This window comes from Corvus brachyrhynchos, unplaced genomic scaffold (assembly GCF_000691975.1).
Source record: "Corvus brachyrhynchos isolate BGI_N302 unplaced genomic scaffold, ASM69197v1 scaffold80, whole genome shotgun sequence".
Classification (NCBI taxonomy): domain Eukaryota; kingdom Metazoa; phylum Chordata; class Aves; order Passeriformes; family Corvidae; genus Corvus; species Corvus brachyrhynchos.
In genome coordinates, this window is record NW_008236769.1 from 11667467 (window position 1) to 11686716 (window position 19250).

Here is a 19250-nt window from a genome sequence, read left to right on the forward strand (position 1 = left end):
CCCTCTCACAGACCAGCCAGTATTCGCCTGTCCCCAGTTTGCATCCCAGCTAGCTTTCTGTGCACTGCTGCCAAGAGGCTTAGCTGGCCAAAAATGCATGCATTTGTGGCACTGCAGATGCTTCCATTAACTTATGTGTACTGAAAGATGTAGGAATAAGTTCTGGTTCCATGTATATGTTCTAAAACTGAGCAAGTGGCATCTTTTGGAAGGTAAAAAGTTAAAGGTCAAGTGTGGAGTCTGGACTGAGCAAGTGGGCTGAAGTGGCACTAAGGGAAAATAGGTAAAATGCGCTGGAACTGCTGTAGTCTGCGTTTAGATATAGTGTAAAAGAGAACTAAAATATTTTTCAGAGTGATAAAATGTGCAAAACATGGAAATAATCATAAGCTGTGTTAACAGACAGCAGAGGTTTTCTTCTATTTCCTTAGCATTGGGAACAGCACCAGACACTGCTGAGCACTATTCACATGAAAACTTGCAGATAAGTGCAGAGCAGCACTGACTCTCTGAAAGCCTGTGATAGTAAGAGGCACTTGCAGCAGTTGTTATCCCATGTTTGGACACTTCTGAGGTACCCCAAGACCGCTTGGCTGCTAAAGCGATGTGGCTGCTTTCAATTTAGCAGAACAGATGCACACAAGTATTCAGCACACTGAAATGCATATTGAGGATGAAACTCCCAGTTAATACCTCAGTAAATAAAGCGGGCAGTTGCACTGATTGTAGGGCTGTTGCATTTAATTCACTAACAATCACTGCAATTAGGCACTCACCGCTCTTTCTGCCTGTTAGTTTCCACCAGAGCTTTACTGCTGAATTTAGTTGCAGAGGCCCTATGAGGTCTTGGATGAATCTTCACTAGTGCTCAAACTTCAGGATTTTATTTTTAACATGAAAAAGACCCCCAGCTTACTGCAGAACACTGGTGTTTGGTTTATCTTTCCTCGGATAATAAAAAGCCAAGAGGTTTGCTGTAAGAGCAAGACTGCATTTTCTGGGTTTGACTCCAAGGCAGTCAGCTGTGAGCAAGCTTTTCACACATCTCGTAGCAATCGGCACACTGGGTGCCTTGCTATGGTACACTGCTTTAATACTAAGAGGTTTTGTTTCCTTTTCACCAAAGCAAATTTGTTGTGTAGTTGAACTAGATTGTGCAGCTCAAGTGTGAGCTAGAGCATCTTTTAGAAAAAAAGAAGTATTTGAGATATCCTTTGTACAGGAGAAAGTATTAAAAGTGTTCATGAGTGAAATAAATCTGAAAGAAACAGGATTTTTTATTGCAGTGGAGGGTTGTTATCCTGCATTATATTTAATATTTTGCTGGAGATATGCTAAATACTGTCTGGACCATTAATAAATAGGCTTCCTTAGAACCATTTTTATCTGATTGAATTTCTGTGATTTCTTAAGATGGAAGTTTATAAATAATCTCTTTAAATGCCATTGTAAACAAATGCATTTTAATTAGTACAAAGTTGTCTTTGGTAGCTTATAAAAAGTCTCGTAGAGCTGTAAATTTGTAATTCCTGACACTTTAATAAAAGTGTTAGCTTAAAGAAGAGCGAGGCAAGTATGCTTAGGTACCAGCTTCTACTAAGCAGAGTTGAGTAATCCCACATGATTACCTACACTGCATGTGTGGCCATGATATCCAGGACTGCGCAAAATAACATGAACATATTAAATTTTCAGTACCATTAAAACAATTTGCAGCAAAATTCTGTCACCACTTCAGAGTGTGACTATGCACAGAATAAAAAGAGCTGCAGCCCCTAAGACATGTTGCCTTGTTGTGTCAAGCTCCAGTAAGAAGGAATTGAAGCTGTTATCAGAAGACAGGCAGAGTTTCTCGCCCTAATTTTACCTTGGTGGCAAGTGAACCCTGAAGTCACAATGGGAAAGTTTTTACTGCTGCATTTCTGCATTTTTAGAAAGCTTTGAAATAATGATAAGTTTATGAGTAATGATGCTGTCTGTGTGCATCCTGACACAGTGCTTGTCACAAAGTATCCAGAGCTTCTGTTTGCTGATTCTGTCGAAAACTCGAGTGCTCCTTGTACGCAGGTATTTGCATTTCATAAATAAATCTGTGAAGAGTCTTCCTGTAAAAACACGAGTGTCTTACAATTGCAGTTAACTCACTTCTGTATTTTATGCTGAATTTCATGTCTGGCAAGAAGATAAAATCACCTTGCTTTAAGGACGAAACACAACCATTAGTTCACTGCTGGTGACTCTGACCCAAAGTTGTGGCCGGGCTATTTTGGTTCATAGTGTACCTGGATAACATTTGACTCCAGAAGTGAATTTTTGGTGCAGAGATTCTTCTCTGACTTTACCCTATGCACATTATTAAGCCAGATTACATAGTCATTATGCAACAATGAAAAATTTAGTAACTGCTCTATATTTAAACCTTTGTGTATTAACTTCATTGCACAGCACCAGGATAGGTTTGAATGTAGGAAAAAAATGTGAAACATTAGAGAAGGAATCTGAAATGCTTTGGTAACTCTGTCCAGTTTGTAATAATGTGTCTTCTTCTAGATTCATTTCAAATACATTTCTGTTCTTTGAAGTAGGGGCTTAGTTTGTATTTGTACTGAATTTGCCTTGTGATAAGGTCTGATGCTGTCTGGTTTTTGGACTGAAACAGTTAATGTACAGAAATGACATCTTTAATTTTTACATCTATTTCAAATCTATCAGTTATTCTCACTAGTGTAGCTTGTAGTGATTGCATTGCTTGAGTTTGATTTATAGTGTCCTTTTCAGAAGAGCACCAAACAAATATATTTAGCAGTTCGAGAATATGTCAACCTCCCATACACAGAGCTAGTTTAGTGGACTAAAATTGGGGCATCTGAAACACAGACACGTGTTCAGTCACACAAGTGTTTTTAGCACTAAGGCACCCTACGGAAAACACAATTAGGGCCTCCTTGTGAGGCCAGCATTGTTTCATGCCCACATGTGCTTCAGTGGTGCACTGTGGTGAGAGGTACGATGGGCTGTGCATGTGGAAGCAGCAACATCATGTCTAACCAGGCAATTTCTGCTGGGGCCAGCACAAAGGGAAGTTCAGGGCATGCAGTGTGGGAATGCAGACATTTAGTGGCTTTTTGGCCATTTCCTAACCTTCCAGATCCTTGCTGCTCATCAGCTGGAGATGCTGCGTGTCTACAATGCCTCCCAGTATGGCCAGGACAGCTCCTTTGCCAGACTGGGCAATCTGTTAGTAGCAGGGAGCAGGTGTGGACCAGACAGAACTGTTCTGGGACTTCCCACAGGATGACAAACTGCTGATGGAGTTGCTCCTTCCTTTCTCCAGCCAGCTCTGGGTCAGCAGAGAATGGGTACATGTGGGAGTCATTCTTGTACTCTGGGGGGGCTGTGGAGTGAGACCTGGAGGATGTGCAAGGTGAACACTCGTCATGAATTTGACTTCTCTCTAGTGAGTTTTATGCTCTTTCTCACAATTGTTCAGAAATAGATGAGCATGGCCCCTCTGACACTTTCAGCAAGTGACCTCTGGCAGTCAGGAACACAATGCCAGCAGTGGGAACTGTTTGTCTTTGGATGCAGCTTCCAGGAAATGCCCACCCTGTGCTAGCTACCATAAACACGTGGACGGCTGTTGGAAGCTTGTCTGCAGGGAGTGCCCAGCTGGGGTGGCAGGATGGACAGGAACACATTTCACAGGAACTCGATGCTGTCACCCTGTATCATGAGTGTCTGTGGCCATTTAATGTCACCAGGCTGAGGTGACAGCCTCAGGTGACATGGCTGAGGCATGCCATGCTGAGGACTGAGCAGCTTGTTTGGGATATGCACCTTGCCTTTGCAGCTGTCTTTGTGCAGCTCAGTGGCCTCTAAATAAAGTCTCTAGATTTATACTTGAATGGTTTAGGAAACACACCTTTGCTGCTGTCAAAAAACTGTGCAACTACTGCTTGAACAGCTATCTGCTGTGTGACTGGCTGCAGGCAATTTCTCTCTGCTGTTCTGGGCATGAGAAAGCCCTGGAGAGCCCCTGTGGAAAGGCTGCAGTGGATTGGGTCATTCCACAAACCTACCAGCATTCTATCAATCAGAGTGGCACAGGTTTAAGCCACACAGCTGTAGATGTTTTTCTGGTACATGAATGGGAGCAATCTTGTGAGTCAAATGCTGAAGTGTTACAGGCAATCTTTGATTTACATGTTCATAGATGTGAATGTATGTCTGTGAATGTTTATGGCACTGTCTGGGTAAATCTTTAAAAACCTCCAGGGACTGCCTTTCTGGGCAACCTATTCTGGTTGTGCACCACTGCCCCAATAAAAGATTTGTTTCCCAGTGTCCATTGTGAACCTCCAAATTCACAGCCATTGCCTCTTGTATTATTTATCCCTACAGAGAAGTATTTTGTTCCCACTGCAACCGCCTGTCAAGTAGTTGTAGGAATTTCTTGGAGTTGTTGCAGTTTCCTTGGAATGAAGATTATCCAGGGTGAACAATGGACTTTCTTGTTTCTTTTTTTCCCCCTCTGCATCTTAGTATTCCATTTCTTGGTGTGCTACAATGGATTCGCATCTGGGATTTCATAAATGCGGCAAAGCTTATTGACCATTATTTAATAGACTCATTTAACGCAATTTTGAAATTGATTAGGGTCAAAGATCTTAATTTACCTTTGTATGGCAACCCTTTCTTTGAGAAGTGGTGAACCTGCCTTTCCATAGCCAAACACTGGAGCAAACTGGAGTCTCCAAGGACTAGAATCAGTGAGTGGCCTTCCTGTGAACTTCTGGTGGATGGCCTTGTTCTGTAGGAAAATTCTTAATAACACCTTTTTGCTGCTTTGTCCCTCCATGTTGTGGGGCTCCAGGGTTCATTCTGCCATGGGTTCTGAAATCCCTGCCACTCTTGCCCATCATGGCTTATGTGAGTTCAAAACCAGTTCAAAGCAATTTCAGCTGGTAGCCTTTGGGTCAGTTGTCAGCAGGTGGCTTTGTCCTTTATGTGAATGTGAGGAACCACCGGACAGCTGCTAGACATGGCCACTGCCCTGGAATGCTGGCCAGTCTGGGCTTATCAGGCATTAGAACAGCTGTAATGCAGACTCATAGGTCCCTGTTGTGAACTTGCTTATGGAGAAACACTGGAATCTTGAACATTTGAAACCCCTTTATCATCTGGCACAAAGGGCAATGTGATAAATCAAACCAGGCACCCATGCACCTCTCCATACGTGGGGCTACACCCAAAACAGAGAGCTGCAGGCTTGATTTGGATTTTGGATGGCATTTTTTAGATCCATACCTTCCCAGATGAATTCAGTACCAGTGATGAAGGGGATATTTCTGTGCATCCACATGGGGTGAGGAAAGTGCCCACTTCTGTCAGTGCTGGTCTCCTGGCCAGACACCACACTTGGTGTGGGCAAAGACATAGCAGTGGGGTTGGAAGCTGGAGCAGAGCATAATTACCCAACTTCAACCACATTTCATGCACAGAGACTGTTACCCCGTTGCTCTGACACCAGGCTGCTTTTTCTTTTTCTTTTTTCTTGCTTTTTTAAAATATTTTTTTTTTAGGTGGAATTTAAAGCGTGAGCTGCAAAACACAAAGCAGCTCTGGCTGTGATTACCTCTGTGAGTGCCTTTCCCTCCTCCTGTGGTCACAGGCAGCCAAGGAAAAGCAAAAGCTGTCAGGTCCCTGCAGAAAAAGAGAGAAATTAGTGCTGGCAGAGTCTGTATGAGACAACTTATCTGCTGTGAAGTTTGAGTCCCTTGTTCCTGCTGGTGTGATCTGTTAATGTAACATGCCTGAAATGTTTTCTTACATTCTTACAGTTTTTTCTAAGATGTGCAAGATGAAAAATGTGGGGATATTTACTCCACTACCACAGGGATTTTGGTGGGCTGGTTTTCTTTTTGTACATTCACAATCTATGCCATCGATTATAATATATGAATTAGTCACATAAACATGCCTGCATTTATGTAAAGATCTATATAACGTTTATGCTTTAATATCTTAAACGGATTCATAAGTGCTGAGTAATTAGATGAAAGAAAAAGTCCTTTTAAGAAAAAAAAGATAAAGTTAGAGGAGGTCTTTCAGCAAGTGTGTTTATTACATTTACTACTATCAGTTGGTAATACTGAAAAAGCCTTAAAGCAGATTTGTTAATACTCAGCTCTTCTAATTCTTCTCACTGGTCACTAAAAATACTCTTCTTAGATTCAGTCCTGTGTTCTTCATGGCATTTCTGTAAGGTCCTGCTCTACCTGCAGGTAACATAAAAGAGTTAGTGCTTTAAAAAGGCACATGGCCATGCCCCTGACCCTTGGCGGTATTTCTGTGGACTCCCCAACTGAGGGCAAGGAAGCACACTAAAGCCTTACTTTCTACTCCCTGTGGTAAGCAGACTTTCCTCAAATAGCAAGAGACAGATAAGTTTAGTATGTAGTCTGGTTTCATTAATGTTTTCCAGAAGTAATACTAAGTAAATCTCTGATCAGCAGTTCTGTATATTCCTTACCAAACTTCTAATTGCTCCAAGTATACTGATCATTCCATTTCAAGGTGTTTACCTCTCTGTTTACTATTTGGTACTATCCTTCTCCTCTTCCTTCCCATATCCTCCTTTATCTTCAGTCCCCACTTTCTTGTCCTCTGTCTAAATCCAGTTGCATCCAGGTTGGGCTGAGTGATGCAGACAATTGTGTTTATGTTCAGCAGCCATTTAGAAAACAAAAAGATTATTTGAATTTAGTCCCTGAAGCAAGTTTTTGTATTTAAAATGCAAACCCAGCCAAGCAGTTGTTAGATACAGACACAGAAATAAAAACTTAACCTCATTAAGATTTTCTGTATAAATACCAGTGGTCCCTAATTTGGACATTTCACTATTTTAAAGATCAATATTCCAGTTTAAGGTAGCAGCCTCAGGGGATCTGATGGGGCTATTTTTGTGAATACTTAGGCCAGTCTTTGTTGGTGTTGTTTAAATAAAAGCATTAAGATGCTTAAGTTTAGAGCCTTGTATTTAAAAACAAACCCCAGGCCTAAACAAAAAGTCTGTCATCAGTTTTCTCTTTTGAATCATGTTTTCACCAAAAATGCTTTTTCCCTAAGTGGCTTGAAGAAAAAATTAACAATTTTACAGACATGCTTTGTGATTTCTTGCCTAGTACACTGTTGATATATAGGCAGACAGAACTAAATATGTGAGTGTGTAGTCATTACTGTTCTGTATTAGATTCTATTTTGGTTTGGGATTTTTTACCATTAATTCTCAGGTTATTTTCACATTGCACTGATCATTCCAATTATACGTGTGTAATTTGTCATTTGGTGTATATTGAATCCTCTTCAGCCGCATTTCAGGCACTGATGCTGGATCGTGGTTCTGAATTCATTGTTCAAAGAAAGTTCATTCTTGACCAGAAGTGTTAAATTCCCTGCAGTGTTTGTTTCCTTCGTGCAGCATCGAGGAAATTTGAAAAAGATGATTATTCACCTCACACTTGTGATCTGCTTCAGTTATTCTTATGGCTGTGAGGGTGATGTTGGCTCCAGGTCATCGCTTTGCTCAGCCTGTAACAGGCTGGCAGAAAGGAAAATAGTAGTTACTTGTGGAAGCACTTCCACATCCATTTCTATCTCATTGGAGAACCATGTGGATTCCTGTGCAAGGGCTGTGAATTAAAACCAGGAGAGATTTTCTTTAGGATGTAACTGTAGAAGCGCACTTGCATGTGGTTCTTTGGTTGGCCACTGCCTTGTTTTGGATAGGTCAAGCAACTGTTTTGTGGACTATTGTATTGCCAGCTGCTTTCTCAAAGACGGTTTGGAAAACATTTGTAGAAATAGTACTTTGTTCATCCTCTTTTTACTGATAGATTAAGGGCAGTAGTACAGGAGAGATGTTGAGAGCAGCAGTAGGGACACTTGCAAGGGAGTACCAGAGAAAGCCAGGACCCTGTTGTTGAGGAATATGGCTGGAAGTGTTTTTTCTTGTGTGTTTATAACAAACGCTGTGCAGTGAGAGGAAGAATGTCTCCTCCTGGGGGGACTGTGGGTCAGTAGAAGGGAGGAGAAGGGGCATCAAGACCTCTCTGTTAAAATACATTGACAAATCTTGGCTGGAAACAGCTCTGAGCTGTGAAGGGCTGCATGGATGCCATTGCCTTGCATAGCAGGAGTGGGTCCTATTGCAGCAGGCAGGGACAAGAATGGGGAGAAGGGGATCAGGGGATCAGGGTCTGCAGCTGCCCACAGCTCTGTCTGTGCCTGCAGAAATCACTGCATTGGAGCAAAATCCCAGGGTTTTTTCCTTACCCAGCCATAGGGTAAGGAATCCTTGCCTGGATGTCTCAGATCTCTGAGCATACTCCCCTTTGGTTAAGATGGGACTGACCAGGCTGAGCAAACTGCTTTGAAATACAGGTATGAGCCTCCTGTCTGAGTGTGCCAAGCAGCATTACTGCATTTCAAGTGACCTTTCAGTCTGAAACTTTGCCAAAGGGAGGGGAAAGGAAGCCACCGTTGACTCGAGTTCTGCACAGAGGTCCTGCAAACAGATGGTGTTTGCATATAGGATATTCTGTTCGGGTGCAACCCTACTACAACGCTCTTCGTTTTTGATGATTGCAGGCGGGCTAAACTCCGGCTATATTTGGAACAGCTAAAACAGCTTGTGCCTCTCGGGCCGGACAGCACCAGACACACCACTCTAAGTCTGTTGAAAAGAGCTAAGATGCATATCAAGGTAAAAACATTCATCCATGTTTTTATTTCTTTTAAGGGAGAATCTTCCAGAATGTGTGTCCATAGAGAGAAAACAAATTTTCACACAAAATCCGTATCCATATGTCCAATCTTCTGGATTTATTGGCCTTTATTACTTGCAGGGATTTCAGTCACAGTGTCAAGGTTTAGTGCTTTGCAACTTAGCATCTCAAATATATAAAACAGTGATTTTGTGATTTCTGCTTTCTGATAACTAGTGTATTTAATGATTTACACTATAATTTAAAAAAATACCTGTCAGAGCTGTTCTTTGATTAATATATATATTTTTTAAGGACTGAGCAAAGTAGCACTGTACTGCATTGTTTTAAATGTAAAAAGCCAGATCCATTAATGATGAAAAAAAAATGGAATCAAAAAGATCATACCTATTAGCAAGCTTTATCCCCATCAACATTTTGTTGACCAGATTCTCATTTAAATGAAACAATTAAATGCAATCCCTGTTAGTTGCTGCTCCCCTTGTTACAAGTTTAAAACAAAAAACAGCCTCAGATCTCACCTATGATCCAGCAGCAGTGCAGGTTCTACATTTGCACAGGTAATTCAAAAGAAATTATTCCTCAGGCCTCCTCTCTCCAAACACACCTTCTCTCCCATTTTCACTGTCGTCATTTTCAGGGAACAGGGTTATATGCAGAAATAAGACAAAGAGGTATTCAAATGTAAAAGTTAAAGAACAGGTTTCTGCTGCTGTGTCCAGGACTATAATTACTCATCTGGCATTTTTTCAGTGTTACAGAGAAACAGGTCAAGAAAAGTGTCAGGCAAAATTGAACACTGCTAGTAATCTTGGAATATTTTGGAGAACAGCGTGCTGATGCACAGCTTTAAGATTCACTGCAGTTACAGAAATGGATGTGATTCATATGAAGAATTAAAGATTAATTTAAGCAAAACCATTCTTGTGAACAAGTTTATGGAGCTACTTTTTCAGCACTTCTAAGCACATTTGCTCCAGCTGGGCAACCCCTGTTTTTACCATTTGAGATTTTGGCCTCTTGTTTATAATTCAGGCTAACATGCATGAAAGGCACTGCATGTGGTTTTTGTCTTGGGCTGCCCCCCTATCATGGGCTTATGCATACAAATTGAAAAACTGTTTTTACAAGTGGCGAGTGTGTGAGATTAGCCCTGTAGTTACCATTTCAGCTGCTGATAAAAAAAGCTGGGAACAGATTCTTTCCAGATCCGTCTTGCACAGCACCAAGTGCTCATTTTCTGAAAACTGAGACTGAAGTTTAACTTTCTTTTTAAGGTTTTAACTGAACCTGCCCTAACTGGGTTAGCTCTTAATTGCTTCCCTTTGTCAGGTCAGCTCCCCCCCCTGCACTGCCAGAGCTTGCCCGTGCCCGGCTGGCATTTCAAACACAGTCATTAGTTCTGAACTTTTCACACACACATCCCCCCCCCCCCCCATATATTGAAATTTGCTCTGAAAGATTGGACAGTTTTGAGTCTCCTGGATATGAATCACTGAGTTCTTTCCTAAAATAGTCGTTTGAGTTCGGGATTGCAGCCAGGAAAATACAGGAAAAGGAAGTCTGATCAATTGGGCACATTTGGTTTGTTGTGTACATGGATGTACCAACCCCTTTTCTTATTATAACATTGTGTATCCACCTATGATGAGTATCTACAGAGTGCATTGCCTGGGAGGGGGCTCAAAATGAGGCAGAAGAAGGTGGATTTCACTGAGCCAGGAAACTGCCCCGTTCAAGAGTGTCAATTATTTTTTCAAATACTTTTATTTCAGGCTTGCACTGGAAAAGCAAAATCTCTGAAAGGGTTTTGCTTGTGGTTTGCTGTGCACTGTCCCAGCCCGCTCTCCTCAGAAAACCAAGCCTAGTTTCATTCAGACGGCAGGGAGAAATCTTCAGCAGCTGTACTCACTCCCTGCACATCTCCTAAATCTCAGTGATTGTGTAAACACAGCTCACAGAGAAATCTGCTCACTCTTATAAGTGCTTTTACTGCTACAACCTGTAATTTACTGCATCAGATAGATAATTTTTTTTAATAATAAAAGATGTCTTGTTTTGTGTATCCCTCGTGCTTTTAATCTTAACACTTTCTTCCCAAATTATATAGTCACTACTTTTAAATGGCTACCAGTGATTTGGAAGAGGGCTCAGTTCAAATACTAAAAGATAATATTCCTGTTACTGCATTTGGACCAACAGTGCAGCACATTTTACCGGGTGGGAAGTATTCTTTTTATTTGCAAAATTAATACCTGCTTTTATTTTGTCAGAGGGGAGACTTTAGGCAGATATGTGGAAGGATTCTTTCACAGGCTGTTTGCTGAGAAATTTTGGATTAATACCACTGACTTTTCAGGTGGTATCACAGAATTATCACACTTGCTCTGCAGAAGTTCAAGGAGAAAAAAATGCAAGAATAAAGAGAGTTGTTAGTAAACTCCTATATATAATTAATGCTGCTTATTTATTGTTAATGAAGCTTTTTAAATGCTAAAATTTTCCATGGCCTGTGGTAGGAGGGAGAACATTCAGAGGCTCACGATGGTTCCTTTATGGTGATAGGTGAAATCAGAGACTCAGCTAAAGAGGCGTTATGTTCTCACTGAAACCTGAGCTGTGCTCGAGTTATCAAAGATGATGCCGGTTTTGCCTGATAAAATGATCTAAATATTCCCCACAACCAAGGCAACAATAATTCAGTCTTAGCCAAGGAATGTCTGCTAGTGGCAAGAGAGTCTCTGAGGGTTTTTTTTAAAATATTATTATTTTTTCCCCTGTAACCATATAATTTATTGTGAAACAAATTCAGCCTGCTAAAATTGTACTGACCTCTACAGAATGCTAACTAAAAAATTGAACTTTAAAATTTAATTTTAACTTTATATTAATTAATTAAAATATTTAAATTGCTTTTAAATTACTGTTTATGAGAAGACCTTAAGTTACTTATGCTTTGACGTGGGTACAAACTGACAGCTTACTGTGTTTCTCTCCCTTTAAGAAATTGGAAGAACAGGACCGGAAAGCTCTGAATATTAAAGAACAATTACAGCGGGAGCACCGCTACCTCAAGCGCAGATTGGAGCAGCTATCCGTGCAGGGCATGGAGCGAATCCGCACTGACAGCATGGGATCAACAATATCCACTGACTCTGAACAAGGTAATTGAGCCAGGCCTTCCCAGAGGGGCCTGCAGGAGCAGGAAGGAAAAGGGAAGTAGGGAAACAGGAAAATGTCATTTAGAACTAAAATCAAGCTTTCAACAAAACCCAGACAAAATTGTTCCATAATGTGATTGGAAGAGTAAAACATTGCCACATCTTTTTCACATTCTTTGAAAAACAGTCTCTTTCTTAATCAGTTTTTAAGCTATTAATATTGTGTGAATTTTTAAAGCTATTTATCTTGCATGTGTTTTTTGCCAGTTTTTTAAACAATTACCATTTCATGTTTTGAATTTTTAGTGTAATTATTGGTAAGGCTGGCATAACATGGAAAAAAAAAATCTTATTTGGCTTAATTCTTTTGTGTGAATAAATTAATTCCGCATCATTTATTGTGAAATTTTAAAACATTTTCTGTGCAATGATGACCAAGGATTCTCTGCACTTGGTTTTCATTTGAGACAGAGCTCATCAAGCTGTCTGTTGCCATTTCTTACTTTCCCATTTGGAAGTCTTTCTGTGCAGAACACTCGCCCAGGCTGGCTGTTTCAGGGCCCAGGGTGGTGGAGTGGTGGGTCTTGGGGCAGTTACCTGGTGGTCACACCATGGCCAGCCAGCACCTGCATGGTTGGAATTACTACGGACAGTGCTGCAGTACGACAGCCTTTGAGGGTCAGCTTTTTTCTAAATTAGTGTCTGTGTGCAGGTTGGAACAGTTCTGGGAAAGGATTTGGTATTGATGTCATGCAGTATATTTATGTGGCTGAGGACAGAAGGGATTTTAATTCTCAGATGGACAAAATGATCCTTTCCTCAGGAATTACTGTGCCAGTTCTTTTTTTAATTACTGTTATTATTATTACTATTATTATTATTATTATTATTATTGAAACTGAAGTGTGATTCAGGTTTCACCTGGATGTTGATTGACACTGGCCCATGACTAGTTGCTACAGCTTCCTGAAAATGTGCCTTCTTATGTTTTCTTTAGAAGTAGACATTGAAGGAATGGAGTTTACTCCAGGTGAAATGGACAGTATTGGAAGTGCCAGTGATGCTGAAGACCACTACAGTTTGCAGAGCGGGTCGCGTGACGGAGGGTGAACATTCCCGCAGACTGAATGCCAGGCTCTCATAGTGCCTGAGTTACCCGCTCAACTCAGGACCATCTGACTGAAGCACTTATATATGAATATTCCAGAGGTGTCAACTGCCACTCTTCCGGGAAACCCCAACCACAATACTCTGACATGGAGGTTTCTTACCCACGGTTCCCTGCACCGTAACCACAATATTAGATATTGTAAATCATGGGTTTGCTGCAGAGAACTGTGGTTAGGTACAGTTGTGACTTAAAGCTAGCTTGATGTAGCCATCCTGCAAATTAAAGGAAATAAATTATGTCATTCCATTCAAGAAGTATTAAATTCAAACTGTTGGAAGCATGGCATAAGGGAGTTTGACAGTTTATTTTGATTTTGCAGAAACCATTTTCAAACATGGAAGAATAAATGGAATCTACAATGTGTTAGTGATTCAGAGGTACAAAAACCTAAAACTACTTTTTGTGGTATTTTTTCATGAAAAAAAACCAAACCCAAAACATTTTGAATGCTGTATAGTGGGCTCCATAGAGTAAATTCTTTCAGCAGTTGTTTTTTGGGTGAAGCAGGCAGATAAATCTTCAAATCTCAGATGATCTTTAGAAAAGGTCATATTTACAAGTCACTACTGTACTTCAAAACGGGGGAAAAGCCAGCTCTAATAATGACTTCATGTGGGATGATCTCAACTTTCTTTTGCTTTTTGTATTCAATATCCAACCAGCAGCAAATCATTCTATCCATGTTAACGGGAGCAGTAGAAAGCAACATGGCAGTTTTAACCTGTTACCGTGGAATGGATGACATTTGAAGCATTTCAGTGGTTTTATGGGTTGTTGTTTTCATTTCTTTCTCTAAAGAATACAGAACTCAAGTGATCCAGTTTGTGATAGTTAAATCTTTCCTTGCAAGGAAATGAAATCTCTGTTTGCTTGTATTTTTTTTTCTTTTCTTCTATTTACACATGTCAATACATTTTTATGGAAGGCATGGCTTAAAATTACAGTATTCAGCTAGAAGATAATTTTTTTTCTTTTGCACACTATAATTGCATTTTCTATTCTTAAAAAAGTGCAAAAAAATTAAAATGTATGCTGTAAAACAGCAAAGTTTATTTAGTACTCATCAAGCTGTTCAGAACATATTTACCCAAATTGTAGCAATACTATGAAGATGTATTTTAATACAACTTCTGCTTAGTGAAGTCATTAGAGCTTGGCTTGCCGGGTAAGAAAAAAATGGACCAGTCTTTGCATTATCTGTTTAAAGAAGGTCTTTTAAAAAAATTTTAAAAAGAAGGAAAAAAAAAGAAAAAAGCTAAAAAAAAAAAAAAAAAAAAAAAAAAAAAAAAAAAAAAAAAAAAAAAAAGCAAAAAAAAAAAAAAAAAAAAGAAAAAAGCTATAAACACTTTTAGGGAAGTGATTTTAGCAAGTGTAGTCTATATTTCCTGTAAGAGATTTTGTATTATATTTTCCTAAATGTTCTCATTTACTTGTATAGGGAGGGGAATGGTACAGACCCAGACCAGAGTCTCAGGGACTCTTCACCTTTGTCATATTGTGCCTTGGTGACCATTTATGTATGCCTCTCCTTTTCATTGTTTAAAGGACAACTAAGCTTTGTTTCAAGACCCTCTGTTCAAATGGTCAGTTGTCCACCTTCTTACGGATGAAGCAGAGAGGTGTATTTATATCTTCACCCTCTCACAACTGATTCAGTGTGGCTTTAAGTAAAATCATGAAATTAGGTTTTGGTGCGAGGGTTAATTGTCTTTGTATGAGCCCTCCCTTGGATTCTTCAGCACCCGAATCTATTTTTTGTTAGCTTTTAAAGTCAGGGTCTCTGTGAGACCAGCGCTCAGTGGCTTGGGAAACACAAATGTACTGTGTAAGGCTATGGGATGTCCAAGTGTGGTGCCATTTTTAGCATTTGGATACAAGACCTCATGACAGACTGACCATAATGATCAAAAGCAAAGGTTCAGTTGTTCTTTCAACATCTGACATACGTGTCCTCCCTTTGGCTCTTACAACATGGAGTAGAAATATGAATACATTTTGTGGCAGCTTACAGATCCTTGTTTGCACTCTCGCTTACTGCTTGGAACTTGCCAACAAGGAAACGTATACATTTAATTTACATAACCTAATGGATGGCCACCCCTACTTTGGCTCTGGGGAGGGGCCTAAGGTTATCAACTCTGGCAGCTGAATAAGTAAACAATTAACCTTTTCTGTGATGCAGGTTTTGGTATTACGTTCTATACACCTTGCATATTACTAAAATCCTCATTGTTGGGGAAAGCACACAGCAATATACTCATTGTGTGTAGCTGACAAGCAGCAGAAATTACTAGCTCCTTTGGTGCATATGTAACTAATTTCCAAATCATGGAAAAAAAAAATAAGAGTTTACTTTAACACACGACTGTTAACAGGAAAAAAAAAAAGAGGCTAGTATATTGTTGCTGTTCATTTATTATATAATGAACACATTCATGGATTGTAAAGTGTTTCCTTTCATGACAAGCAGCTCTTGCACAGAACCTCCTAATGAAAAGAGATTTGAAACTTACAGAAGGAAAAACGAGACTTTAAATTGAACATTATTGTACCTTAGGTCAACCTGAAATTTTCCTTTTAAAGATGAATGTGCTAACTTAATGAGTTCTTCCACGCTGGGTATCCATGGCTTTGTAGATCTTATATTTTCAATAAAAATTACTCGAATAATCTTGAGTGGAAATAAAAAGGGTTTATTTGTTTTTACTTTTTCAGTTATTACAGCTGGGAGCTATTATGCTGGTAAAGAAAAATGACACCATACTGCCTGTGTCATTCTCCCTCAAGCACAGTCCAACTTAAGGTGGAATTTTCAGGCACAGCCCCTGGCCAGCAGCAGCCCTGTTAGAGGCAATGGCGCAGCAGTTCCTAGGGTCAGGTTTGGGGACTGGTCTGTCCCCCTCATCAGAGCTGCAGTCCCGTGGGGACAGTCAGGGCTCTGACATTTCTTCAGGGCCGTGGTTCTGCTGCTGAACAGCCAGTGCAGCACTGCCTGTGGCCACAGTACCTTGGGATGCAAACAGTGTTATTTTTATTAATTTTTCTCAGCTGGACACTTGTGTGTGTGCTCCATGCATGTGCAGAAGTGTACCTGTGCCCACAGTGGGACTGCAAAAGGCAAACTGTTTGCTGCAAGATTTAATCCTGCCACCACCTTGGCAGCTCTGCCGTGTTGTCATGACCGTGCTTTTTAGCTGGTGAGGAGGTGCTACTGCTCAGCTCATCCATTTCCTCTGCAGTTACCACATCGGAAAAGAAGCAGTAAGGACAAGATTACAGGGCTGCTAGGTCTTTTTCTCTGTGGAAGAGGCTCTGAAGGGATGAAGTGATCGCAAAGTTCTTTTTATGGAGACATAGAGGTTTGGCCTGTTTCCTGGGGAAGAAGAAAGGAAGGGCTTTCCCCTGCAGTACGCAGGTGTTGGAGGATACACGCCTCTTCATTGCTCCTGGATTAGTGCTTCCTCCAGCTCCGTGACTGCACTCTGCCATCACCGGAGGGAGGCACAAAAAAGCCAGCCTAAAATTGTTAGTTTTTTCTGCACATTCTCTGCTGCAATTCAGAGGATGAATCCTCCTTCACACCCATCCTCTCTCTGCCCAGCTTGTACCCTGCCAGGCCCATTGCAGCTGATTTATTTATCTTCTGAAAAGAGCAGGTTATTAACCTGCTAATAACACATTATTAACCAGAGACTGGATCCTGTATTGTCTTCTGCAAAGAACAAACTTGGTTCAGAGTGAGTTTTAGCAAGTTAAAACAGAAATTAAAAGCTTCCCCAAAAGCCATGAGAAGGACAGTTTTATATGTGGTGTTTATAGATGAGTTTCAATCCTAATTTATTACTGTAAGGTTTGGAGTTGGAAAAAAGGACTTAAAATCTAACACATCTAACTTGATCTAACTTACAGAATTAAGACTGACCTCAAGTGGTGTTACATTTTTGACATGGATGAGTATGGGTTCAGAAGTACCACATGCAGCCTAACAACATATGATAATGCAAATAGAAAAAAAATTACTTCTATTGACCTACAAATAAATTACAGTGATAAATACCAGTATTCTGAGCATCTGACTGTACACTTTGCGTAACCCATTTCAGTGGATGAATTTAAATGCCAAAAGAAGAGAACTGGGAAACAGACGTGAAGTTGCGTGAGTGTGGGCTCTGCCTGCAGACCTCCTCTGAGCGGGTACTTCTGCTTTTCCTGGAGGTACTTACAGCAGTCTCTGCTCCTGGACAAGTGATTATTTCACCATTTTACCAACTTTTTGGCAGACTGGTAATTAGTGGTGAAATTTTTCATCCTTGCAGATCAGCCGTGTGGAAAGAAACACATTTTTGAAAAGAACCACATCATCACAGCTTTTAATTAAGTAATATTAATTTTATACATTTCATTTTATGATGCTGCTGATAAAGGAATCGCTGCAAAACAAATTACTCTTTCATAAATCTATTAAATTTGTTTTTAAATGGTAGAGGCCATTGATTGTATGTGGTATGAGCCGGTAACAGTGCTGGTATTTAATCCATTAAGTTACACTTTCCAAAATTGATGGAAGAATAGTTGAAACCCTTTAGGAACCCTTTAAGGAAGAGCTGTACTCCCTACAAATACTAATGGGGCAAACACATCAGAAATTAATTTTACCAGCAATAAAATGAGCCAATTTGCTTAAGTGACTGTCTAAATGCACTGTTGTTAATTGGTAGCTGTAAAGAAAACATCCAAGTGTGTTCCATAGCTACCCAGAATTAAAATGCAGGGGATATATGAAATACAAAAGACTATTTGGTCACCTTGGCTGTTCTCTCTGCCTGAAGTATTGTAAATGAGCCCAGGAAAGGATTCCTGGGGAGGCATGGCCAGCCAGAGTGAAGGCGCCCCAAGTTCAGAATTCCTTTCTTTCATTTTGCATGAGAGGCATAAACTGTGGTTACGCAGGATTTATGGCATTGGAAGGGTCTGTGCAGTATGGACGTTTAAGTGATGAAATTTTGGTGCAGGTGAAGCACTGACTGAGAGCCTTCTGCTGCTTACTGGTGAAATTGTTACCTAAAGGTGTTAGCAAGTGGGTTCTGTGCCAGAGCCTCTGGATCCCAGAGCCAAAGGAATGGTCCATAGTCTGTGGGATGCATTTTACTGTATTATACAGATTCATTTGTACGCACGTACATGGCGCTTGCTACGTTCTGTAGCACACGGAGTATTGTGTTGTATCATTATCTCGTCATACTATAAATACAAATTTTTATACCTTTTTGTTGTGTTACTCAGGTTTTTTTAAATTTTCATCACTTGTTTTTTGTGCATAGTGTTTCTTCTCTTTGCAGTTCTTTACATATTGCAAATCTTTACATGTCAGCTTATTTCATGTCAACTATTTCATAAGGAGCTCACTGAGCTTTAGCAATTCAAATGAATAGCATGGTATGAAAATTGGGGTGCTACTTAGAGTTCTTTTACACACACTGGCCCAATGCAACCCCAACTGTCATTAACGTTATTTGTCTCTAACCATGGGTGCTGTATAAATTTCCACTATTACATTTCTGAAGACAAACTAACCTGTTTGCAAAGTGCAAATTGAAATGCATTAGTGTCTGTTCTAAGTAATTATACTTGAAATCATTTCAGCTCCGTGCAAGACAGGGAAAAAAACCATTAAAAGGCAGCCTACAAGTTCTGCATGTTTATTTTTTCAAATATGAAAGTCACATCAAAAGTGATGTGCTGCCAGACAAAAATGAGCATTTTAGTTGATGAGAGATGAGAGGAGGGACGGAGCTGAAATCCTTCTGTGAATTACATTATTTATTCTCATCTGCAGTGCGTGACATCCACTGGTTTGTATTTCAGTTTGTCACACATGTTGGTCTTAAATACAGTGATATCTTAAAAATACAGAAATAGCAGTTTTATGCTGAAATCGTGGCCAGTAGCTTGTTGATATATTTGATTTGAATAAGCTGAGCTGCTGAATCAGTAGAATACTCATGCGCAAAGCATAATCAACAAATTTTTCTATCACAGTTTTCTTTGAAATTAACATGATCACAAAATAAACATAAAATACAATCTAGCACTTAATAACTTATTATAAATTAATCTCCAACAGAAAAAAAA

General features: G+C 40.0%; 1 protein-coding gene across 1 annotated transcript in view; it reads left to right on the forward strand.

Annotated features, from left to right (window-relative positions):
- Nucleotides 1-18385, forward strand: part of MXD4 (MAX dimerization protein 4) — a 41001-nt gene extending 22616 nt beyond the window's left edge. Inside the window, 4 exon segments of the mRNA XM_008645090.2 lie at nt 8650-8764; nt 11791-11950; nt 12945-13053; nt 13055-18385. Coding sequence (XP_008643312.2) covers nt 8650-8764; nt 11791-11950; nt 12945-13053; nt 13055-13091 — 421 coding nt within the window. The 3' untranslated portion in view covers nt 13092-18385.
- Nucleotides 18386-19250: the final 865 nt, after the last annotated feature.